The sequence below is a fragment of the Falco punctatus genome (genome assembly GCF_963210335.1).
Source record: "Falco punctatus genome assembly, chromosome: 16".
Taxonomy (NCBI): domain Eukaryota; kingdom Metazoa; phylum Chordata; class Aves; order Falconiformes; family Falconidae; genus Falco; species Falco punctatus.
This window is the reverse complement of record NC_137596.1, coordinates 7,363,068-7,390,328: the sequence shown is the minus strand read 5'-3', so window position 1 is coordinate 7,390,328 and position 27,261 is coordinate 7,363,068. Positions and strand designations below refer to the sequence as shown.

Below are 27,261 nucleotides of genomic sequence, written 5' to 3'. Positions count from 1 at the left end.
AAAGCTGCATTCCAGCACTTCTGCAGCGGTCTGGTCACAGTATCATATCCCAGTAACTCCCCTTCTGCTGATAAAGTAGAAACAAATTATACTGTACATAGTCATCTGCAGTAAGTTGATAGAATGGATGCAAGGTGAAAGCAGACAAGAGGGGGAAAAACCCACCACCTTTCACACCCTCTTTATATGGTTAAGTGAAAGAACATGCCTCTCCCTTTTGTACCTCCCATTTTTCTATATGACCAAGCTTCTTTAAGTCTCACTTCACAAGAATGATGCCCCAGGGTGGGGTGTGGGAAAGAGAACATATGCTATTTCATAAAACCAGCTCATTTTAAACCCTGCTGCCAGACGTACAGGTTTTATGAGTAAGACACTAACTAATCTTTTGACTCATAAGAACTGTCCTTGTTTAAAGGCACAGTATAGCCCTGCGTGCTCATTGCTCTTCCACCGAATTCGTTTCTTTTCCAGAACCAATAACCCTTGGATCTACCGATAAGCTTCCTCCCTGAATGCACCTGACCAGCGGCCAAAGCAGTGGCAATGCAGTAGGAGATGCAACATAAAATGACTTTACAGAGCGTAATTTAAGTTACAGGAATAATCAAATTAAACTGTTTCTTTTCTGAAGATAACACCATCGCCTACAGAAGTGGATCAGCTTTGATAGCACTCCCTGTCTGAACCAGGTGAACTAAAGACAGCAACCTTCAACTGCTCTCTTTTACACTGCTGTGAGGAAAAATTAGCAAAGAAACCCCCCAAATTTGTCACTTGCTCGCTTCTTTAAATGAAATACATTCAATTTCAAATCTGCTTAGTGGTGGAATTTTAAGACTAGAGCAGCAATGTTTTCATAACCCGCATCTTGTACCTTGAGCACCTCATCAGACACTCTGGAATGGACCTAAAGGAAAGCCACAAACCACTGAGTGCCCAATGACACACAGCGTAAGGTTTTCAACAGCTGTTACTGTCACGCCTGGATATCACAAGTACGTACAGAAACACTTATATTAAATTACTAACTAAACCAACTTCACCCACTCTAATTAAAGTCTATGAGTTCGGGGCTACACTGAAGAGTCCACGTTAGCAAATGGCAATTAGTTTTTCATTCACCTTATTCGCTTTCCTGTTCCAATTCCTCACGTTCCCTGAATGGAAATCACAAGTCATTCATTTTGAAATATCTTACCACGTTATTTCACTTTTTTTTAACTGAAACTTAGTAAACATTACAAGGTCAACAGAAACTTATCATCAATAGTACTCAAAAAACCAAACCAATAATAATCTTATTCCCACATTCACTTTCACATGACAGTATCTTGACGGCATGCAGTGAGAAGACATCACTCTATACTTTAAGTACACAAAATTGAGACTATATGTTCGTATGTCGAGTGGATTCATAAAATTCTGTGGAGAAAAAACATAAAGCTTAAAAATCCTTTTTCATCCTCGTGTTTATTATAAAAACTCACTGGTATAGCCTCAAGCCAGGAGCACAGTAAAGCAGCTACTATGTGTTGTAGTTAAAGAGGTTTAAGATTAAAAATGAAAGCAGTCAGAAACGACCAGTGTCAGAGAAGAGGAGCTGCAAGAAAAACGAGGACGATCAACGTTTCAATAGGTGGCACTGCTCCCTCTGCGACATGGTGGCTCAGCGCTCCAGCCCGTGACCAGCGTGCCTTTTGGCAACAGGGAAGGGTAAAGTCCGAACTTCTCAAGGTCACCAACACATCATGGTAAAAATCACTGTCTCAAACAGCCTTTCCAGATACGTTTCAATTGCCCAAGAGCTTCTCTAGCAAAAAGATCGTTTACCACCTTCTCTTCCACAAATCCTAAGTATTTGGAAGTTATTCAATAAAATAGGAAAGTTCCCTTCCCTAGCAGTGCACAAATAAAGCAGGGGTTCCTTCTAAAAACCTGACTCACTAGACAGGAGACATGAATTACATCTCCCATAACACAATGTAGCTTCTCCTCTAATCAAACTGTGTGGGACATGGCATGGGAGGAGACTTGTGAACTATAACCTCCCTGGAGGCATGAGGCCACAGTGGGAAAATGCAATTTAATACAGCGATTTGACATGAATCATTTAATAAACAAAAACAAACTCCTTGGGGTTTTGAGAACGTCCACACGTTTCACTTAATTTGGGAAGCTTTATTTCTATAAAGTATTTTCAGAAATGCTGCTCCACAAAATAAATAATACCGTCAGCTTTTATAGATAAAACTTCTCAAAGGATGAAATTCTGAATTTCACTTAGTTCTAGTTATTACCATGATCTTCATGCCAAATGCCACACTAGCAGCATTCTTCAGATTCTTCCACTAACCTGGTAACAGAAGTCATGTAAAGCCAGTCCAAAAACTATACTGTTTGAAATTAGCGCGGCATATAGTGTCTTGCTAAAACTTAATAACAACGGGTTCATAAAACAAGGCTTGGTAACCTTCCTAGAAAAAAAGAGACCCATGTATTTTAACCATGATAAATAGGACTATCTGCTCCCATGGCAACGACACATTCAGCCCCTGTGGTCAGTGCCCCTGCACTCACAGCCTCCTGGCTATTGTAAGGGTAGTGACGAGGGGCTCCTGAGAGTCCTCTTAACAGCCTGGAAAAATGGTGGCCACAACATAAAGACACAGGGCTGCCAAGAACTGCAAGAAACAAAACCAGAAGAGTAAGTTCAATGTAAAAACATCTCAACAAGGGTAAAATCTGGGGTTTCAAAACAAAAGATTTAAAAACTCATCCCAGTGTTGGAAAGAATATATGAAAGAGTATGTACACAGCCTAGTTTAATATTTGGGCCAGAGACTGATCATTACCAAACATAAAGGAAGGTATCTTTGGAGAGCGACCAAGTTATGGGAAAAAGGGAAGAGGAACTGATATCTCATCTACCACCCTGAAAGCTAATTTCAAGTTCATTAAAAGATTACATTCTACTTTGAGAAACAGGTATCAAGTATTGTGGGAGGTTATGGCACTAATTAGTAAATTCCAGCATATCTGAAACTACACTCAATCTCTCTCCTGATCATCTACGTTTTGTTGAATACACGAATATGAGATGGCTGGATTTGCGTAAGAAAATACTGCACTCTAAGCTTCATGTCACTACAGATCAACTTGCACGTATTAGAACCATTTCCCTACATAAACACTCTGCCCACCCCCCACCCCCAAGCCACTCATATACTTCAAGAAATTCTGGTCTCTTGCTCCTTAATTAAGAATTTCAAGAGGTAAGAACAAACATATACACAAAAGCCACACCTCCTTTTCTTGTTGTCATTCAAGACTTTTCTATTATTCACTTTCTGATGGCTAGCTAATATCCAGTCACCAGCGAGAAAAATATCAGTACAGTATTTCTACTTGTAGGTTTTTAAATAGTTTGGTCCCATCCAAAGCAAACAGCAGACTTCTCTACGCATACCACAGAACCTGCAAAGGTGGAGGGCAGAGACAAAAGGCAGGGCAAGGTCCAACACAGCAAAGGCCACTGGAAAGGAAGGATGAGTGGAAACTGCTCCCATAGATACTGGGCATGGATAGAGCATCTGCAGGAAACTTTGGGGGAAGTAAAGGCTTACATTAGGAAGTCATGTTCCTTTCTGCTATTCATAAAAAACCAGGACACTGCACAGACTGAGGGAGAAGTATAAACACAGATACATTCCATCAAGCATACCAAATGTTTCCTGTAATTAACCTACAACAGTTTGACAGCACCTCCAGTATATTATGGGTAAGTAGCATTAGGCAAAAATTAATACAGGTTCAAGACATAGGGATCTAGTGAACTCCACTACGCTGTCACTAACCAGCACCTGCCTGGCAAGGGGAAGAACTGGTTAAGCCTTCAACACAAGTCCATCAGAAGCATCATCCCCAAACACATGCTTTTCAAGCAGGCCATGTCCCTGTTCATTCACCCTGAGCATGGGAGGAAGACACACAAGCTGTAGCAAGCCTGGTCTCCCTAAGACAGGTTTCCAGCTCTGTTTTGTAGTTTGAGGAAGTCTCACACCCTGAGGAACATGACTGTCATACCACTTTCCTTTTAAAAATGGAAAGAAGGAGGAAAAAAAAAAAGCATGATTCAAAATTCCAGGGAAAGTTAAGAGATCTCATTTTCACAGAAGGAACAGATCACACCTCCCTGAACTGAAGCAACTAAAGGGCTTTTGCTAACATGCCTATGTTGGTTTGGAAGGAACAATTCAGGGTCAGTTTTTTTGGGGTTTGGGTGGGTTTTTTTGCTTTTATTTTTTAATGTTGCTTACAACCAGAGCTATGACAGCATCATTTTGTATTACATAGCTGGTTTAAGACGCTGGATTACAGCCATTTACACCTGGCAGTTTTATTCTAGTGGAATGACAAAGCTGATACTAGAAGACACTGCATCTGTCCAAAAGCCCACATCAGGTTATGCAGCAAGCAATTTTCTCAACAGAGAAAAATCAGAAAGTATCACAGATTGTTTTAAATATCAAGAAAAAAAACCAAACAAACAGGAAAGGAAAGGCAACCCATAGCTGGAGTCAAGAGAGAGCTGGACATGCACACTTAGAAACATGAGATGTAGCAGTACTGGCCAAATTTAGTCTAGGTCCAAGAATCTTAAGAATCCAGTAGGATCCAAAAGACCACCCACCAACTTGTGAAAACTTATTACCTTATAGTTTCTAAGATACAAGTATCTTTACAGATTGGAATGTCAACAAGTCATTAACATAAAGGTAGGATGGAGAGAGTGTCACAGCCTGAAGATCGATGTATCTGAGGTAAGCTAAAGGAGGAGTATGAGCAAACAGGCTGTATTTGCTAGAGATTCTTTCCAACAGCACCCATCATGGTGTATTGGCAACATAATGCGTGGGGCTGTCCAAACTGTTAACATGCCAAATTGTTCCAGTCTACAAGCCCACAACACAGTAGTAACACACAACTATACGGGACTGCCAGGGAAGTTATTCCCTCTTCAGAACAAAGAATTGTGAAGCTCATATTCTTCCATATTTTTTTAAATTATTTACAGATACATTCTCCCACATCTGTGAAACATGAAAAGGAATTGACACAAGATCCTCTACAAATAATGCAAAAAGATGAACTGCTGGCTTATCCAGATTAGCCTCCAGTTAGAGCAAGACACAGACTTTTCTACAACCACAAAAACTCTTCTGGAGTCCAGAATAAGCTGTGTCCTCATACAACACCAAAATTACCCAGTGGCACGAGGTCTCCAAGAAGGGCAGCCCCAGCAAGTTTTCCCAGCTATCAACAGATAACAGGAGAATCCAGGTGACAGCCTATGCTTGCCAGGTACAGGTTAGTTTCTAGCCACTATAAAAACTACAAGCTGATACACTGAAGCAACATTTAAACCCGAGTTCCCAGTCCCTGCTGCAGAGCCAACCATGCAGATCAGGTAAAGGATTAAAGCCTTGGGTGCACAGACAGAAAGCATGGAGCAGACTGCAAAGGTGCAAGGCTGCAGCAGCTGCTTTAGCTTACCATACGTCTCGGATCTACTCTCCTCCGAACTAGACTTTGTCTTCTTGGAGGAGCTATCTGCATGAGAGCAGGAGAAAAGGAGAGAGAGATATAGAAAATATGGAGACCAAACATGAGGAAAAAAAAAAAAAAACTTCATGAAAAACACAGATTGACTTATTAGGTTAAATCGTGCAAAACACAAATAAGATGTGAACAAAACATAGGTGAAACACTTGGAATAAGGGGTGAATAATACAAACATGAAGACACAGGTAACACCGCAGAGAATCTATTACAGAATCTAAGACAATTAAAGAAGTTCTCTACAATGAACTACAGAGAGCATTCTGGATAAAAAACAGTCCAAGCATAGAAACTCCGGTAACGTTAATCTCCAGCGTAAGTAATCAATAGATGCATAGTAGTTCAGCATTCTGAATTTACCCCTTAAAAAGAAAAGAATTTTATGAAAGCTGCAGTACAGAGTTCATCTATCAGACCAGATCACTAGCATCATAACAGTGGTGTCAAGTAACATCTCTCAAAATTGCAATGACTTTCATCAAATTAAGATTAGAGGATTCCTGAAGTTTGCTTCTGAAGAAAACAAATTCCTTCTACAAAGCAGGTTCACAGACTGAGACCTCTCCTGACCTACCCCAACCTGAAATAATTTTACATTACCTACTCCCAAGGACAAAGGAAAAGAAGAGAAGCACTAATTCAGGTTTTCTCCTGTATAGGATTTTTTTTTGCCTGACATTAAAAGCCCATTTTTATTTATTTTGTGCACACTAGGAAGGAGTCATGGATCTAGTGGCATAAAGCATTAACGAACAGGGTGGTTTATAAATGTCACTTCAAATATCTTGTGTAAAAAACATTCTGCAAGTTCTACCACCGTTACATTCAACTCTCATGTCTTCTACAAGCCCCAGGGAAAAGACTGGGCTAAACAGCAGAATGCACAGACATGAAAAACTTACATTGCATGGGGCCAAGAGGCTCAGACAAGAGCCTGTCATGCACTTCATGAACATACACAGTAGTCTACAGGTTAGTGTTTCAGAGACAGAGTGAAGACTCCCTGCGTGCATTGTAATTTCCAAGACAGCACTGTGACAGGCTTACCAAATTGACCCTAATTTAACCTTTTGGAAGGTTAAAAAAAAATAGGATAGCATATCCTTTAAAAATAGACTTTTATCTTACAATATATCACATTGGAAAGTACAAATTCACTTTACAAGTGACAGAGATGGATCAAAATCCACTAAGGCTCAAAAACCAAACCAAAACAAAATCAAACCAACCAGGAATATCAGCCCTAGTCAAGCCTGTAACATTTCCAATTTCACACTTCAACTAAAACAGCCAAAAGAACTACTCACAACTAATTACAGTATTTGCCTACTGAAATTTCAGACTGACTTTTCTGAAAGAGGAAGTAGTTAGAATTACTCATTGATACCACTAATCTAAGTTTATTCTTGCACAGTTAACAGCTGCTTTGTAGACGAGCACATTTAAAAGCAAGGCCGTATTCATTTCAATGCCCACATGCTTCAAAACAGCTTTGCAATTGTGGAACAGCCCAACTCTGAAAACCACATTTGTTAACACATTAAAATCATTTTTATTTCAATCCCCGCTACTTTTTGAAGTCTAGAAATTTTCACCTATGACGTTTTAGAACTTTACCTGTCGGATCAAAGTCGTGTGTACTACTGCAGCGCTCAACCTTCTGTTTCTTGTCAGCTGGAGACTCTCTGCTCAGAATGCTGCCGTGTCTGTGTCAAACCAAAGAGAGGATCCTGACTACCGCACCACAGCAGCACTGCCTAACCGGCAAGGCTCTCAGGAACAACCTTAGCTAGTTCTGTCTGCTAACAAGGGATTTAGATAAAAACATACGCATTGAGTTCACTTAAAACATTTATTCCCAGACTGAATTCAGGTGGAAAAATGATCTCCCTCAGAATCTTTGGAAGGGTATCCAATGTTCTAGAAACTGTCTCATTAACCTTCAAAATTAGTAACAGCAAGTGCATTCTCTTTATCATTCAACACCAGGCCATGTTTTCTTTTAAAAGCAAATTAAATTTAAGCTACATAAAACTGAATAAAACTCATGACATCTTAACTCCACCTCCTCTCCCATTAAACCTTCAAATACCCTTAGTATGCAAAAATTAAAGATTTAGAATAGCACCCCCCCACCCCACAAAGGAAGCACCTGTACCTCATGCACCAACACAGTGTCACATTCTCTGACCATCTCAAATCTCACGTAAGATGAGACCCACCAGCGTACGTAACAGAAATGCAAACGGTAACACTATGCCATGCACTTGAAGCATACCACCAACTACATTTTTGACATCCTGGCCCAGTCTGGATATTAATTTCCTCACATCTGTAATGGGCATTGCTATCTGTGTTTGTACATTTTTTTTCCTTTTAAAGGCATTCCTCCTTAAAAATTCTGTGTCATAATTTGCAATACAGATAAACAGTCAAACTTCAGTAACTCACCTTGTAGGTTTTTTGAGAGGAAACCTGAAAAGAAGAAAGAAGATAAGTTTAATGAACTCTTTGTTTCTCAATATTATGTTTTATATCAACATTAGTGCTTAAATACAGTTATTTTACACTTCCATAATACTTTTACAAGAGAATGTCTTTTTTGGTGTTCTTCTATTTCGGCCAATTATTAGTCCATTTACAGCTGATTCAACTAGGTGAAGAATTATTATCAATATGCTTAAGATTTCAAACAGAACCAAGAACAGACGCAGAAACCTGTGCTCTCAAATGCAGTATCTAGTAGCTCTTTCTTTCCTAGTACAGTATAATAGTTCATGGGTCACCTTCCTCTCCTAACAACTAGCTCCATACGCTAAAACTTAATGTAGCTTGACTCTGTCCTGCTGATGGACCGAGTACCTGGTACCCAACGAAGGTCCAAACTCGTAACTGAAAATTCTCCTATAGCCGAAACATTCCAGCTATCTCCTTCCTATGTGGGTTCTGCAATATCTAGTAATACAGGAGCTCATGCTGACACCTCCTCCTGAGAACATCTCTAACTATTTTCATGAAACTGTACGAACTCACCATCTTTGAGACAAGCACAACAGAGTAAAGTTAAATTGAAATTATATTAACTATTCCAAATATTATTACTGGGGCATACGGATAACAGGTAACACAAACCTGAAGTTAAAGGGAGGAAGAAGTGTATATGCATATTTTTTTTAAGTAAGGAAAAGGTGCGGGACTTAGGAAACCAGGATTTTTTCCCTTGAATTGCTGCAGAAAAATGACAGAGTAAGGTGTATGCCATCTAGCTTAAGGTACCAACTCCTACTAAATAAACCAGAACCATTTTATTCTCAGAATTTGTTAGTTTAGCTCCATTCCTACCTTGTTAAATGTTTTTAGATCCTTTTGCTAGAAAGCAATACAGACATTTAGAGCTGTGTGTGTATGTACAAGAAAAGCATAAGTCACTTCTTGCTCTAAATGAAGACAACTGCAATTATTACAGCTGAGAATTTCACCCATATACATAACAGTTACCCTTATTGCATTCAGTTTCTCCAGTTTATACAGGTTTTCCAAGAAGTAATGGGGTGAGGATGAGATGGAGGCAGAGAAGAGATTCAAGTAAAAAGCTAATACCATGGAAGTTAACAGGGCATTAAACAAATCAACCTTTTATTTATTATTATTATTATTACTATCTTAAATTTAGCTTTAAGCAGACCTATTTGGTAAAGGGCATGGCACATCTGCATTACAGTGCAGGACAGTCCCAAGGAGGGATACAGTGCAGGACAGACCAAACCGAGCCTGTTCAACCAAACGGGTCCAACGCGCAGAACCAAACCATTCTCTCTGAGCGCTACAAGAGATTCCTCGAGCACCACCGAGACAGCTGCCCAACACCCCCCCCTCATGTTTTAAGCTTCTTTCTCCAAAGGAGAGGCACCTTGTCACCTATTCACCTATTCCCTTTTCCTCAATAACTACACGTAAAGTGGCCCAGCCAGAAATACCACACAGTCTTAAAGCTACAGTAACTCCCTCCCATTACCTGAAAAACATAACTGGATACACAGCACAAGTAGTCAACTTAATCCCTCACTTTGAATAATAGGTATTCCATTGAACGCGTATACACCCAAAATGCTGGCCAGCTCACACATGCCAATCCCCTATGCAAGCATGCACTAATAGGGCAACTCTGAAACAAACAGCTGATGACACATTATGCAAGTGAGATTAAAATGTTGTCGATTACCAAAATTAATTATACACATCAAGACACATGCAATCTTTTAGATAACAGCATCAAATTTAGCTGAAATACAACAACCGCTTTCAAAATTAAGGGGGTAGATAGGTCCCTTGATTGCATAAGCCTTAGGAATCTATGGGTAAAGCTGCACATAAGTTAATTAACTGAAGAGAAAAGGCTGCATATAGAGTGCATAAGAAGCAATGTTTTTTTCCTCCTCTCCCCAGAAAGCACAATATTTTAATCCTAGAAGTCTGGGAAATCCACTCAGATTCAAATAAGAAATGTGCAGCTAACCAAGCCTCTCCTCATTCTGCTCCACCGGCAAAGCCAGACCTCTTCAGAATCCAGTCCTCCCACTTACAGATCTCAACCAGTAAGGAACTACTTTGTGCAAGATAACCTGAATCCCAAAGCAAAGATGACAAAAGTCACCTCAGGCCAGCCTGACCCTGTCTGAACACCATAAACACATGCAGCAGTAATCAAGTATTTCACTGAAAAGCAGAAACGGAGAAAAAGGATCCTGGGGAAAGACAACCCATCGTCCCTCCAAAGGCAGGAAAAAACAGTTAAGGTGAATTATCCCACATTTTTACCTGATGCACTTGAACTTTTGAGCTGCATTTAAGAATCCTAACACTACTAGAAAATATTTTAATGAAGAATTTAAGTGAAATAACGTTATCCCAAAACTTTATCCTGTTTCTTGGGCGACCAGCAGGTCCAGGCTCATGCTCCAGCAAAAGAAACTGTTTATGGACAAAATAAAGTTGTACCTTTTTCGTTGGTTTAGAGCTAATTATTATCTGTTCAAGGATGAAGTGCAAATACTCTGTCCCAGAGATCTAGAAAGTTGTGTGTAACCTTTCTACTTATACGTAGACCACTAACATGCATTATTTAGGAGAACGCAGAGGTTTTGTCTGTAAAATCATCAGGAATTTCTCCTGTGCTTTGAGGTTCGGGGTGCGCGCAGCAGCCCCGCTGAGCGGGAGCTAATGTCTCCCACTCCGAGGCTGTCACCCCCTCACAGCGGCAGGCTGGGCACTCGGCAGACGCTCAGGGCTGCCCAAGGGTCCCCAGCACCCCGATGCACGCCAGCACCCACGGCGGGACAGCCGAGCCCAGGCCTGGGGTGGCAGGGCTTGCTCCCCCTGCCCCGCGCCCTGGGCAGGCCGCACGGAGCGCGGCTGCGGAGCAGGCCGGGAGCCGCTCCCGGAAACTTTGGAGCCCCTTGGCCGCCCGCCAGCGTCCTGCGTTTCTTTATTCTCCGTCCTGCGTTTCTTTATTCTCCGAAGCGGGCAGGGAGGGAGGGACGTGGTGGGGAACCAGGGCAGGCAGCAGGCCACTGTCACAGCAGCACAGCCTCGCAGGCACACGCAGCACGTTCGGTGAGGCTGAGGGAGCTCCAGGGCCCCCCTGCACTTGCTTCACCTCGGAGGTATTCCATAAAACCAGTGGAGTAGGAAGAGGATGGGCTTTGTCCAGCTAGGCTGGAGGTAAAGCTCCCCAGCACACACATGCACACCCCCCGGGAAAACTCCCCTCCCAGACCTGAAATGGTTCCAGGCCACCGAGTTACGAAATCACAAGAAACAGAGAGGGACCAGTCAGCTGTGCGAAGACTACAGCTGCAATTAACATCCTTGCTAGTCACACTCTGGCGAGCACTTCATATAGAAGTTCCTCCTCTTTTCCCAGCCTCCTACCTGAGCAGTACCCGGCATGTCTTGATTTGCTGAAGATGTTCTCCAGTCCCCAAACCCTATGTCACTTGCATACTACAGCAGAAACCCAAGTACAAGTAGCTAAGTGGAGTATAATCAATGAACACTGAAGAGCTCCCATGAATTTATCCAGCAAGTATTAATCTCAGTGAAACTCATCTTCACTTTGAAATAGCATTAAGTTTGACAGTAGTACTGAAAATCCCGTGTCAAGAGTATTCAGCACTATATATAATCATATAAAATGTATTTCACCTACTATTGTAAACACCATGCAAACTGAAGGCGCAGCAGGGTGCGGTTACCAGATGGAGATTTAATTCCAAATCTAGCTGGCAAGTTTAGGCTACATGATAAAACCCTGTAGACATTTTGTCTGATAACTGATGAACATCAGCACATTTTCAAACAAGTTGTTCCACTCTCCCAAATACCAGGAACAATTAAATGCCAAGTCACATTTTGTTTTTAAAAAATAATTTAAGTAATTTAAATGCATCAAATTACTAAAAGTCTGTCTTCTTAGTCATGCTGCATTAGGAAAATCTATTTACCGTAAAGCCAAGTGAGAAAAAATACACCTGGTAACACCGTGGATTAAAAATTATACTTCTCCAAGTTAGCTTACACATGCATGCACCATTCAGTACTGGACCAACGCCTAGTAACTACCTCAAAGCCAAGACAGAAAAAGATAGTTTTAAGACCTAATGTGTCAAAACACACCAGAGCAAGAAGGATTCCCAGCTTCCAACAGTACAAAGCATTCCATTCTAGCCCAGGAGATTGAAAATATAGCTGACCATAAATAGCACTGCGTTCAGATAACCATGTTGGGGTTTTTTTCCTCCCATACTAAAATATTACCAGAATTCAAGTATCTGCTATCTCAAAAACTGATCAAAGACAAAAATATTTAGATTCAGACAAGGGCCCCAACCTTGGAAATACTTATTCATGTGCCTAACTTCAGTTCCATTTACTTCAGCAGGACTATTCACATGCCTGAAATTAAGCTTGTGTGTGTGTTTGCACGATGCAAGTATAAATTACTACTACTTGTGCCGAGATGAGTAAGAAATATTGTGAAACCCATACAAAAGAGAACAGCCAAAAACTGCTTGCTTGACAGAACTAATTTTTAATTAGAAGATGAACAGTTGCATTAGAAGCTTCTTCATTGCTTTATTAGTTTCATTTAAATAAGATATTGCTTTTGTTACAGGCAAACCCTCTTTCAGAACTCGTAACTTTGCAAGAGCAGCAGCAAAGACATCTGACCATCCCCAGCGCAGGAGAGATCAGAAATACTACAGGTTCACTCATTCATCTTTTTCACATATTAGAAAGAGAAGAGGAAAACCAAAGGTTAACTCAAAGTTCGACCTGCCCTCCTAGTAAAAACGCCAAACTATGCCTATTTAAAATTACATCAGCCTACTTCAGGAGATTTTCACCAATTAAATCAAGGAGAAGCATTAGATGCCTTCTGCCAGCACCACCTCCGTGCATTTTGGTGAAAAAGCAAGTTGTGTAACTAGCAGCCACACTCCTGGAATGCTGAGCTGGATTGTACTCTCCTCTTGCTCATACATACCCAAACAGATCCTACAACTGGAAAACCTGAAGTCTGTTCTTGGGTGTCAGTTAAAAAAAAAAAAAAATCACTGAAGAATTTCATGATTATTTTTAGTGCATCTAGTGCATACAACTCCTTCAGTACCTATTAAGCTTCATTTTCAACACCCTGGTTGGACTTGCACTGACAGCACTCAGAAAAAGGCTACATCTGTCTAAATCTAGCAGGTTTCAGTAAGTGCCTTGAAAGTACAGTAAGCATGGACATCTTAAATGCCATTCTGCAGATAATTCGCAGAGTTTCATCTTGAAAGAGACAGGAACTAAAAAAAAAAAAAAAAACAACCAACCAAACCAGTCAGTTTGCTTTCCCAGTTTGCAGACACAGATATCCACCAGAGCAGTTTTTTGCAGGGCTTATAAAAAGCCCTGGGAAAGGTATTATGGGAGACTGCTGACACGACCTGAACAAAAGCAGTACCAATGTGACCTTAATATAGATCTAAAGGCAGTCCTTCTGTCACAACAAAAAGGGGTAGCCATGTTCTGTATAGGACAGTGGGTGAGTAAAAGGAACTGATGAGATAGCACATGACAGGCGGATAGAGAGAAACACAGATGCAGCAAGTGGGCAGCTATAAGCAACCAAGAAAAAACGCAGACAGAAAAGTCTGCCATTTCACTATACTGCCCACAAACTACAGTGTAACCACATCAGCTATTCTGTGGACAACACTGATTCAACACATCAAGTCTATTTACCTTAACATAAACCCACTTACAGAGCAGCTTTATGCAGTGTCATCTTCTCCCCATATCAAAGTACATAAGCTCAGGAAGCCAGAGTTTTCTTCCTCAAAAAACCCACACTGCATACTGGTGACAACAGACTGGGACGCAAGGTGCAGAAAAGCAGCCAGGCTGAAGAAGGGACCCAAACAGCATGGAACCTGGGACGCTGTCAGAGCCAACAGACAGATCTTATGAACTTGTAGCAAGTGCACAAGGAGGCAAAACCGAGCTATGCAATAAAAAGTTTCCATGTTATTTTTGTAGGAGTCCAAGGCAGCAACCACAGCTGACGCAATGACTCATGGAAGAACTGTCTGTGGCATTATTAGCTTTAGATTACCAACAGCTTTGTAAAAAAGCCTAGTCACTGCCTTCTGGAAGGCACATAGGAAGTTTAGTGAAGCAACTGGAGAGCCCATATAGCCAGTATCTTCTATGTTGACTCCACACAGCTCTCCACCTTCTAAACATTCCCAACAACTTCAGTGTTGGATTTGCCCTAATGAAGCATCAGTGAGTACCTCCAACCTAGTCAATGTTACATTGTTTTTCTGGCCCACCAATGTTTCTAACCTTAACTAGAAAGTGTCATTCAATCTTCCTTTTAGATTAGAAAACACAGAATAGCCAATACAGCCCATCAACATACTTCTTAATGGATCAGTATAAGCATCAATGCAAAGGACCAGCACCATGGCAACTGACAGCATTAAGCACTTAAACTAGATTAAGCCAAATTTTATAAAAATAAAGGGAAAAAAATTATGCCTCCTCACAAGTCTAGAAAGCTAGCAGGCTTCTGATCGTCTTTAAGACGAGAAGGTCAGGAGTTAAGAGGAAGGTATTTCTACAGGGAAAGAACATTCCACTGGTGCTAGTGAAAGCGCCTTTCCATCACAGGGATGTTTCCTCTTTGAGCTTTAAAAAAAAATATGTATCTATATAAAGATATATCTTTCATTCTTGCAGTTAACCAGAGATTTATTCTGGGTGAGGGTTTCATCAAGAGGGGTGGAGAGAAGACAGCAGCATGAGAAGGGAGCTAAAAAAGAGAAAAAAAAAACAGTTTAAAAAGATGAAAGAAAAACAGAACACAAAGATAAATCTTCATGGAATGGATTACAGGAACACGGAGATTTTGGAGGTACATGGAATTTCCTGATGATACAGGTAGTACATCCCTCCAAATGAACATTGCTCTCTCTGGGAAATACTCCTTTGCAGATAGATGTGAACAGCTCTAAAAGGATCTACACACTGCTAAAACAGACAAAAATAAATTAAAAACAACAAGCAGGGTACTTTGAATATACTATAGTCAACTGTAGTTCTTTCCTTAGCACCCCTTCACTGTAAAACTTTCAGATGAGAAGGGTTTAGATTTCTCTACGAACAGTAACGTTTGGAAAGGGTAGAAGAAACGCATCTCTAGAGAAGTTTCATCCACAGTTCAGTCATTCAGTCCCAGCCCAAGCAAGTGCCTCTGCTATTTTCCATGACACAAGCACTTGGATTTTTCCAAGAGCTGATGTCAGGGCTTTTCATGGAGAAAGAACTGCATTTACAGGGCAGGCAAGGAAGGAGGGCTTCCCCAGCAGCTTTTCTCAATGTGGCCTTTGTGCTGCTCTGCTGCCGAAGCCAGGACCCTGCAAGAACTTTTAGTCCCCGCAGAAACTCTACAAAGGGGAGGGGACAGAGACATTTTCAGCAGCCAGTACTGTTCTTCCACTCCTGACTGACTTCCAAGGCTCAGAAGCATCAGCTTCCCATCTACAGGGCCTGAAGTTACAGCCTTTTAAGACAAGGACACCTATTGTTTAATGTATCTACAATGGAGTAGAAGCAGACAAACTAAAACCGGGGAGAGGGGCTGTGGAAGAGAAGATAAATAAACCAAGTTGCTCATGTTTCCCCAATGCTACTTTTAGATTCAGCCTAACAGCAAGATTCAAGCAACAGGGATGCAGTTTGCCCAAGCAACGTAATTCAAAACCGGAATCAACTCTGTTCAGAAACCGATGAAGAACAGAGGCTGCCAAATCACAGGTGATTTCCTACCAGTTTCCCAACGTGACTGGTTACAAGTTACTAAATCCATCAGTTTCCACCTCTGGGAAAGAAAAATTAACATCTTTGAAATGGAAAAAATTAGATGAATTAAACACCAGAAATACTGAAAAAGGCCAAGTATTCTTCTAAGATGACCTTCAAAAAATGTTACCATAACAAAAATTTAAACAAAACTTTAGAGCACTGCAGAGAAGGAATGTCCACGATTTGTTCATCACAAGCTTTTATTGCATGACCCACTTAACAGAACTGACCAGGTAGAGGAGGAGCAAGGTCAAGCCTCATGATCTCAGAAGTTATGACCCAGTTTTCTCACTTATTTATTTTGAAGTAGGCTATAGACAACTATTCCCAGGCATGGAGAGCTCAAGCTTCCCTGAAGCAAGGAAAAGCAGCTGAAATATGCATGGTTTGGCCGTACTAGAGGAGCTCCAAAATAGCTCTTTTCTCCACATTTTCGTATCATCTTGGCACCCTGAGCTTCAGCTGTCTGCCGGGCGGGTAAGTGCAGAACAAGTATGTTCCGCTTCTTTTCTCCAGTTTTCGTTTCTGAAAAGCATTTTAAATCCCTTTGCCCACGAACTGCCTCTCTGCAAAAGGATCAAATAAAGCAACAAGGTTTCTTGCGCAGACAGGGCGTGGCAGTCAAAATTAACCTGCCTCCCTAAACTGGAGTTAATTAGGGGGAAATGAAATGTTTGCTTTGCTTGCCAATAATTGCAATACAGAACTGGCTCAATGGAAGCAGCCCTACTCCCCGCCTCCCCACCACCACTCGTCCTACACGGCGTCTGGAAAAGCTTTCTAGTTAGATGCACAAAAATCAAAGCAAGAGACAAAAGAACAAGAGCGCTGCGCCAGACAATTTTATTTTCCTAAACCAACCATAGAAACCTAAAGCCATCAGCCACCATGGGATGTGCTTTCACCCAACGCACGCATAAGGGCTTGGAGATCACTCGCGTTGCCCCAGCGTGTCAAGCAGTTTTTGCATTTCATTAGGCACACAGCCTAGCTCCTTATTAATGCCATACCTGGCTTGTGGTTGTTATGAACCAGCAACAAGACTAGTGTGGAAACAGTTCTTAAAAACAGCAGAAGACAGCAATTAGAAAGGGAGGAGAAAAAAACATGGTGCATGTAACACAACTGGAAATGTAGCTTTCAAAATACTGTAACACAAACTCCAATTACCCAGTTTTAAGTCCTGCAAATATACGTACAAGGTTCAGAGCCGTATTTGAATATTTGGCCCAGAGTTCACATTTCTGGTGAGTAAGTGAGTACAGTTGCCTGGCACAGGAACACCACACCTCTGTAGCTTGTAACTAATAAATACAGCTCGGGTGCTAGCTAGATACCAGTAAGAAAGTATCCACATTAAGACATATTTACTATTCCTCCAGCATGTCTTTCAAAAGATGTTTTAGAAAAAACAACAAGGCTAAGTTGTTGTTCTGCTCTTCAGCATTATGAACTCATGCCTGACTTAATACATCACTGGAGATTTATCTTGATATAGATGTTACCACAATTTGAACACATTAGCAGAAGTACATAGCTCAGCAACACCTTCACCGATGGATTTATATATTCAAAAGGCACTATCAGTTTGTCTGACCTACTGTACAACACACAATTTCATGAAGTTACTCTTACGATAACTAAGGTCAGCATGAGTAAAATATTTAGCTCCAAGAAAGGCGCTTTGTCTTAATTCACATTTTCCTTCAGTTCTCATTAGTTTGTTTTAAAGGTCAACATGCATTTACTGGTCTAGAAATGTAATGCCAACACCTCAAATCCAAGACTTACTTGTTCATCAGAACTAGGAATTTATCAGTTCAAAGCTAAGCACTCAACCAAAAAGCATTTTCAGCCTTGCCTTTTCTTTCTCCCACCCAGTTATGAACCTTTGGTCAAACTACACCCATTCTACATGGGATGTGCAGACAATATCCACCCTTACAACCTTTGCAAAGCTTCTAAATATTTGCCAGCTGCAATAAACTAATTTACAGCTAGTACGTCTTAAACTACCCAAAGGCAAAGGGCTCCCAGTGGCCTAATTTACACCAGGGAAAAACTGGATACACAATTTTACAAACAAAAGCTGTAGTGCAGAGAGGACCAAGAAATCATTACCACGTTGTTTAACCTGTATAGTGTTATTATTAGCTCTTAGTCCTGCACAGCTTCCAATCTAGCTAATTCTGCTGGTGAAGTTTTACTCATGTAGATGCAAACACTGAGGGCAATAGAAATCTAAACTATTTGAGACTAAATTAAAAATATGCAACTAACTGAATATTTCAGCTTACTTGCTTCAACACTTCCCAAGAGGGTTTCTATCCTAGCATTAACTCATATTTTGAAAGTATCCACAGAAAGTTTCTCAACCATACATGTCAGTTTTTCTTTTTTGTATATTCTGACAATGTGATGTAAACTGAACTAGAAAGAGATTATCAACACCACATACTTAAGTCAAAGCTATCTTAGTTATTTACATGGCCTAAGAAAAACAGAGAGACTTCTGTGATATGCAAACGTATTATTTCTCCCCTGAAATGCAGGAGGTCTCACCTATAAAGCACAAGACAAAAGATGCACATAGCATACACTGCACTAGAAGTGAAAAAATTTGCACAGGCATTCGTGGCATGCTTTGCTCCTTCACATTTCATCTTCCTCTTCATCTAAATTACAGGATAAATCCAGAAAGACCAACTGTAAAGGACTGGAGCAGAACACAGGATTAGGATTTCACAGCAACACCAAGCCTAGTTTCTTCTACTATAAAATGGAAGAGGAAAAGAAAAAAAAAATAAACAGTAGCAAAGCCGTGGTACTTGCAAAAAGGCTCAGGATCCTGAGAAGTGCATACGAATCAAATACATTGATATTAGTAGGCCTCTGAATATGTTTGTATGAGTATTTTCCTCTTGGGTCTCTTAAAATACATAAAAATCCAAGAAGAAAGAAAAAAACCATTTACTTAGTAAACCCACCAGCTGCTAAGAGGTGATGGAAGGAAAGTTCCTCAAGATGTGTGGCAGTGGGATAGAGATAACTGAGCTATCAGAAATATCAATACCAGTTTTAAGTTGTTTCCCCACCCACATCACTTAGACCAGTTCTTGGTACATCCTCCTCCATACAGGCACAATGGTGACAACTGCCAGCTCTCACCCAGGCTGAGAGCAGAGCTTGCAGTAACTTGCAGATTGTTGCTCAGTATTTTAGACAGTTACCTCTTCATGTCAGAGCCACCTACAGTGCTGCCTTCCTGGAAAATGAGCATCTGTCCACAAAGGGAAGTAACTAAGTAACCACTTTGCAGCATATCGACTCACAAAAAAATAAAATAAAAAAAACAACCAAAAAACCCCCACAACCAAAAACAAAAAAAACACAGACAAAAAAGCTTTTTACATATAACCTTTTTTGTATGTATATATGTAAAAACCAAATCTCCCCAGCAGTGATGAGCATCTCACAGCCCTTCTACATCAAATCCTCATAGCCATATATTATCAGAAACTATTGGAAATGGAGAGGAGTCTCTCAATGCTCTGATGGCTGTCACTGTATTAACATTGCCTCAATTCTGCACCAACAGCACTGTCCGGATGATTATTGTGACTATCCTCTACTGATGCAATTTGCTTCATTTTTAGAAGACTTTACAATAAAAGACAAAAAAAAAAAAAAAAAAAAGCGGCCAGTGAAAACTGTATTCAGAAAAAAAACCCACCCAAAACACTCAAAGATGGTTTCTTGAACACCAAAATCTAATTTAACATTGACATGGATAAAACGTCAGCTTATCAAAAATCACATTCATTTCAGACTGCGAAAGCTGATGAGGAGGTTCTGCTAACATGCTGGTATGCAATTCAGCATTGGGAAATGGAAAGAAGGTAGTGCTGCCAGCATCTAAGGCATCTTTTCTAGCTGTCAAAACCTTTGTTCTTGAGCTGAAACACTGAGGCACAGATTTTCACAGCAAGCATATTTAATTGGCCATTTTCACAATGAAAACAGAAAATAGTAACTAAGGTTTGCATAGCAGCTATTAAAAGAGGGGGGGGAAAAAAACCCTACAAACAAAAACCATAACCTAAGAGAAAAACCTCCCCTCTCACCCTTTTTCCAACAGATATTAAAGGAAAAATCCTCTCTCCCCCCTCTGCATTCAAGGAAGCTATTTTCTCAACTTCCAGTATATTCATATATGACAGAATAGGAACAAAGAGTCTCAGATATTACCTGTTTCACAGGACAAAGTAAGCTGAACAGGGAGATCCCAAAGGCCCATTTCCAGGGGGAGTACACTGAGACCAAGTCCTCTCCGAGGAGCACAAGCTACACCTCTTGGAAGCTTTCTGGCTTTTTTACGCTTATCCGATATCCTTGAGAGGCATCTGCCTGATTGTTTCACTGACCACTTGAGGGAAGGGAAGAAACTCCACCTCTTCTCTCCCACCTCCTCCCAACCACCATCAGCTGTGGCCCAACGCTGCACTGCTAATGGACACACAGAGAACAGCATCCGCGTACATCCCACAGAGACGGCATGCAACAAGAAAGCAGAGGAGAGCTAGGATTATAAAATTCAGCATTTCCAACTGTCCCAAGGGACAGAACAATATATACTTCAACATGTATTTATGTATATGTTTCACTGATACGTAAATTCTGTATGTATTTATGTATATGTACGCATGCATGTATATGTGGGTTTATATAGATACACACACACAGATATATATGGGCACGCATGTCATTACATCAGATCACTGATCAAAGAAACTGCATCACATGAGGCACATGAACAAAGACTTGGCATAGGGCAGTGAGATTTTTTTTTTTCCTTCAATCCACTTTCAGCCTTTTACAGGGTCACACTGTGCCACGTAGTGTATTTTGTTTGCAGGCATTTTGAAAACATCCAACCACCATGGCACCTGAAATGCACACAGTTTCAGAAAAGCAGAGCCTCTGTATTGTTTTAGAAGAGAAGAGGGCAGGAAAGAGGGCGAGAATGAAATCATGCCTCTTTCTGTCATCCAGAGAAAGAAACTAGGAGGTCAAACCAGGGGGGCAATAAGCTTACTGCTCTTACAGCTTGTATGACTGGTCAAGCCCTGGGGAAGAAGGATTGGAGGGTGAAGGGGCTGTTTTCTTTTTCTGCCCCAATAACCTAATTAAGTTTGTGAGCACTGCTAGCGGGATAGAAATTTCTTCACGCTACACTGTCTGTTTGTGTTTGATTAATGTAAATCTTCCCAGGGCTCTAACTATGCCCCAGGCACTGCGATGCCTGGCTCTCCATTAACAAGCATCCAAGCCGCCACGTACAGCAGGATGAGAGAGAAAGCAAGATCTCGATTTTAGCCTTTGCCATAAAACAGTCTAACTCAATCAAAATAATTTTGGGTGATTCGATTTGAATTACCATTCTTAATTAAATTCCACTTTTTTTCCCAAATCATGGAGCCTATTAAAAAGGTGAAACTGCAGCAAACCACTTAACATATTAATCGTAGTTACTTTCTTTTGCATTTCCTCAGTTTTCATGACCAAATTTTTTAGACTACACTCACCGCAGCTGCTGCGCTGCCCAGTCCAATGCATGCTGGTACCAAATATAATCTCCAAGCCACAACTGCATCAAGGCTACAATTACACAGCAGACAGGAAGCCAAAGAAATCAGCTCCTGCCCCTACATCTATCTGCTCCATGGTTTTAAGTATGCAATAATTTCACAGGCAGAGCATGTATTTTCCATGCTTCTATCTTTTCCAGTGGCATGCATTATCATTTTCTAAATAGTAGTAAGCTGTATTTCATTGGTTCGTATTTTGAAACATTTGCCCAGCTCCTCATTTTCTAGGAATTTCACAAATCAGAAAAGAAAATGTCAGCTCGCAAAAAGAAAATGGTAACCGGAGGAAAGAAAAAAATCCAATACATAGCCAGCTGCTCCGACACTCACAGGCTAGCACCCCTTCCTTTCAGAGTCCTGGTATATGACCCAAAACACAGGAAAAAAAAAAGAAGAAAAAAAATGAACGGGCATTTTTTTTAAGCAAACATGAAATCACAAAGAGTTAAGCGAGGGAAAAGTCGTTGCAAATCCCAGAGCACAGCTTCATATCCAGTTTGTTCATGCCCGAATGAGAATCACGTGCACCAAACAGCCACTGCTAACGAAAATGAGGGTGTCAAAACAGAGACATTTTAAAACCTGGATTACATTTTAAAATCAAGTCTTTCCTAAATTCTTCTCCCTAATGCTCCTTACCATTAAGTGACATGTCGATGAAACAATGCAAGCAGGCCAATATGCCTTACTTTAGTAAACTATACTTTGCTTAAAACAAAATTTTTGCTGTTTCCCATTTCCTTCATTACGCAGAGCACTCTCTCACCAACTGCAGCGGTCCAAACAACGCACTCCAACAAGCAGACCCTGGAAGGGATGCTCACAGCTAGCTCTGCTCCCCTCCACAGATATTCACATTCCCTAGCTGTGTGCCTCAGTTTTCCCTTCAATGCATTCCCTATTGCAGGGAAAACCCACACATTTAAGATCTGTAAGTTGCTTTACAATCACTAAGAACAAATATCTACAACATTGCAGAGTAATACATATTATGTCCTTGCAAAACTGAAATTCCTCTGAGCAGAGTGCTTGCTTTTTGAAATTTGCATGTAAAATATTTAACTTGAAATAATTCAGGTCAATGAAGAAATGGAGAAATACAACAGGAATATGCTTGAAGGTAGGTGTCATGCCTTTATCTCAGAAGGCATATTTTCAATCCCCTTAAACATAAAAACTCTCTAATTGGCATCAACACTTGGGAAAAGAAAAGTGTTGTTACCATGAAACAATCTTAAAAGCTTCAGAAATAGATATTGCAGCCTTCTCTTCGTTATAACAAAGTCAAAACCACTTTAAAGAATCCAAGTGAAATTTCGGTCTATCAGGAAAAGTATCAAAGGATTTAAGCACAGGGCGCAGCAACAGCACTTTTGGAGAACTATTATGAGAACGAACTCTTGCAGCCAACACTGAGTTTGTTCATTTCTTGGTCTAAGGCTTCTTTTTACACTGTAAAAACTATACGATGGGCTGGTGTAAGTAAACAGGGCCAGTTCTGCAGGTTGCTTCTTTCCTGAAATACCGAATTTCGGAAAAAACATCGCTTCCTAAAGCGCCAACCACCTTTTGAAGCCTATTAAGCCCTGACTCAAAATGTCACAAAGGCGGCATGGATCACAACTTTAGACAAAGTCCTCTTTCTTACTTAGGATAGGGAAGAGTATAGGAATAACTGATTTTTAACAGGACTATAATCCAGTATGACCACTGCAGAACTACACAGACCAGTTATGTAAGACTTAATTGTTGGCTGTAGTTTTTTTGCTTAAGCACATAATAAACTTACAATTTTTTACAGTATTAATTTTTATTTATATTTTATCTACAGCTTTGGGGAAAAAGCAACACAATGCATTCCTTTCAAGTACAAACTGATGCAGCTGCCAGGAAATAGTGTAAAAACAAGAAAGATTCAGGAATGGAAGCTTATATCTTGCTTCCTACTCTGATTTCCCAGATTTCCTTCCCTCAGTACTCTCTCAGCCACAGGACATAAGAAAACAATTTGGAGGAGAAAAAAAAAAATCTTTGATCAAAAAAAGCAAGAAAGAGTCTGGTGCAACCAGTTTTTTAGAAGAAATCAGAGATAGCCAAGATATGGCTAGAACTGTAAATGTAGCATCACTATTTTAAATCTACAGGGATTTCTACAGTCCTGGACAACAACAGAGAAGGAAGATAATGAAAGAAGACATAGACAAGAGATGCCACTTTCCACATCATTTAAAAAGAACTCTCTCCTAAGAACATAGGAAAGATGGTAAAAGAATAAGTAGCTAACTCCTCATTTAGCCCCATTTCTTCGTCCTTCTAGAAAACGTGTAATAAAACATAAGACAATTAAGTTAAAGCTGCTAAAATACCACACAAGTTACAAGCCTGTATATTTCAGGTTTCATTTCCCAGAATTTTCGTTATCTCCTTGTTCTATCATTCTTTGCCAAGTAACCGCAGTTTTGGTCCCTGCTCCCTCCCTCACACTCTCTATTGATTAAGGAATGCTTCAGTGCTTGCCTGTACACAAACCACACACCCTGCAAGCAACATAAGCAACGCTCTTCTTGTTCAATAACAGTATTAGCAGCTCTCAGCTGGTCAGGCTGGGATATGGTAAATATTTATGTGAAATCACAGACCTTTACCCCAATAAGGAGCCAGGCATGGGAAAAGAACAGCTTCCCAGAGCTCCATACAGCGGAAGCAAAATGGTCCCCAAGGAATGGAGTCCACACCCCTGTGGAAAAAAAAAAAAAAAAAAAGCATCCATGGAGCAGCAAGAGCTGCACATCTGATCACTACCACTGTTGGCTGAGTTTCTGTAACAAAACCTAAGGCTTCAACACACTGAGCATCCTGTTTGCAGCTTAGCTCAAGAGGCTGAACCTCGCTCACAATTTTTGGGAAGTTCTAAGAGGCATGGATGAAGAAACCTATTCTTGAAAAAGGATTTAGTTCAGACACAGGATATGGGATAGATGGATACATGCATTTTTAATCAATTAATCCCTAACATTACAACACATCACATCAATATACAAAAAGCTTGCCAATGCACTTCCTTAGCCCCTAAAATTGTAACTGATGAGCAGAAGGGCTGTCCAGATCCCCCATCAGAGTATCTAAATACTTTATAAATCTGTATGTTATGAGCACTGACCCTCAACCTCCCTCTTTCATTTGGTGGGCTCAGGATGTTAATTCCTCCTATCTTTTATATAGAGCAACAAAATCCATACCATGCATCTCAAATGAGCGGGGACTAGCAAAAGGCTGCTATGTTTTGTTTGGGGTTTCTTCCTGAGAGAGAAAGAGATTGTAAATATAGAAGTACAGACAAGAAGATATGCAAGAAATCTGACATATTTCAGCAAGATCCTGCAAGAATACAGAGTCCACTAGATTACCTGCATCTTTTAGACACATCTGAGTGTTTTCAAGTACAAAAACAGTGGGCCATTACTCAGAATGTAGATACCTACCTAGAAGTCACAAAAATGTTAGAGACATTGAACTCCACTTCAGTAAAGTTTACTTTAAGGAAAGTATGACCAATTTCTTTTTTATTTTCCCCTCCACAAAAAGGTCAGAACTCTCATATTTCATTCACAATGATACTTCTTTCTTGTCAAGAGAACTATAAACTCTTCCTTTTTTTTTTTTCCCTCTTTGCTATGCTGCCTTATATTCAAGTGACGTCCATTTTATTTTTGCTTTAGACACACCTTGGTCTTTGACCTTCTGCCTTTACAGAACTGATACTGATCCTTCAATACAGTTTCTGACAGCAGCAGCACCCAAACGTTGCCTGACCTGCAGCTGTCATCCACACACTTGTTCCATCGCCTGCAGGCAATTCCTTCCTGCCTTGCGCAGAGCGGTGCGGACTGACACAGCACAGCGGGTACGTTCCCCCTTCCCAGCACCGTGAAGCCTCCGTATCTTCATGTACTTTTATTGGCCCGAAATAGCAACAACTCACAAGCAGCATACAACTAAGAAATCTTCTGTTTGCCTACTTTGGCCATGCTTTATGGAAAAACAGAAGACAACTTGATGAACAAATGAGTTAATATTTCATTTGAGTATCCAAAGTATGTTGCATTACATAATAGTCAGTGGAAGTTAAAGATACAGAAGCTTCCCCTTAGCAATCTCTGCAAGTCAGAATAGACAATTTAAAGAGAGCTTACGTCAGATAAAGTAGTAATTTTGCAAAACCACTGCTTCACATATACAAACACTTCATTATTTCAGGTCCTTAGAAACATTCCTTAAATTACTGGAACTTAGTTTGAAAAATAGGAAACCGAGGTACAGAAACAGGAAATTATTTTTGCAGTAAAAAAGTAGATCAACAATTGCCGAAGTAGAAATACTATCCAGATTATCTGACCAGTACTAAGCCACTCTATCTTAAATTAGTACCATAATTCCTCTTTTAAAAGATTAGTAAGAGAAGTCTGCATGGCACCCCGTGAGGTACAGAAACCATGTCACAGAGACTTGGCATACACAACGTATTTGGGAAGGAAAGTTAAAGTGAGTGCTAGCAACGCACATGCAAGTAAGCCAAAAGACCTGCAAGCTTTTGGGTTTCAGAGCATTTTGCTACACAAGAGTTAACCAAATGCTTTTAGAATCCCAAATACCAGATGAGAACCCCCTAAAAAATAGCTCCATTTTTAAAGTACATTATTAGTCGACAGCTTTAGCAGTCACTATGTGAAACTCAACAGACAGCACGTGTAGAGTGCCAGGCAAAACTCAAATTGAAAACTGTCATAGAAGAAACAAGAGGAGGTCAAATCAAATGTGGGACAAGCTCCAGAGAAGTACTACCCACAGAGGAAAGGATGATTTAGACATGAAAGAAACTGATAAACTGAGCAGGCTGAGAAAACACAAATGCAGGGGTAGAGGACAAGAAAATACAACAGCTCTCTACTGCTTGTGATACAACGCAATTTATGATGTACCTCACTGAATGATTCACCACACAAGTCCTCTAGCTCTGCTCTGAACAAAACCCACCTTCCAGGCTCCAGCCAGCTGACTAAAAAGCACGTATCAGCACAAGTTAGGATTAGACTGGCAACCTACTTTACAGAGTCAATCACTACAAGACTGAATCACATCTGTCCGTTTTTAATGCATGGCTGCATTAACCCTAAGCAGAATGCAGTGCTTGGGAAAAAAAAAAAACAACTTCAAAAAAAGAAAATAGTGAAGTCGTCAAAACTTTAAGCACAATTGTTAATTGCACGCATTTACTAGTAATAGCTATTACTGAAATAAAGTATCTGATAACCCAAGAAAAAATTACAGAAGGACCCATCATTTTCCACTGTGACACAAAATATGCTACTGAACAGTTTTCTACAGACAGTAATTAAAATAAGAAAGTTCTGGTACAAATATGGAAACTGATTAAAAGACAGCTGTAAAGTCTGCTACATCTGTGATGCAATAAAGAAAAATACCTATCTGTAAAAGCAAAAAGTGAAAGATCCTTTATGAAAGAGAACCCTAATTCTTTCAGTCTCATTGTCTGGGCTGACTTCTGGCGTAGGAAAAT

The 27,261-nt window shown here is 40.4% G+C and overlaps 1 protein-coding gene across 4 annotated transcripts in view; it reads right to left on the bottom strand.

The window, feature by feature from the left end:
• The window catches only part of ARHGEF12 (Rho guanine nucleotide exchange factor 12), an 80,672-nt gene that overhangs the window by 38,548 nt on the left and 14,863 nt on the right, over positions 1-27,261 (bottom strand). For 2 of the 4 annotated variants that reach the window (XM_080366960.1, XM_080366962.1), the window contains exons 2-3: positions 8,074-8,097; positions 7,240-7,328 (exon numbers count right to left, since the gene is read on the bottom strand). In XM_080366960.1, the coding sequence (XP_080223086.1) occupies positions 7,240-7,328; positions 8,074-8,097 (113 nt within the window). Of the gene's footprint in view, positions 1-5,556; positions 5,614-7,239; positions 7,329-8,073; positions 8,098-24,322; positions 24,421-27,261 lie in introns of those variants that run through there. The other 2 variants (XM_080366959.1, XM_080366961.1) reach the window with 2 other exon arrangements.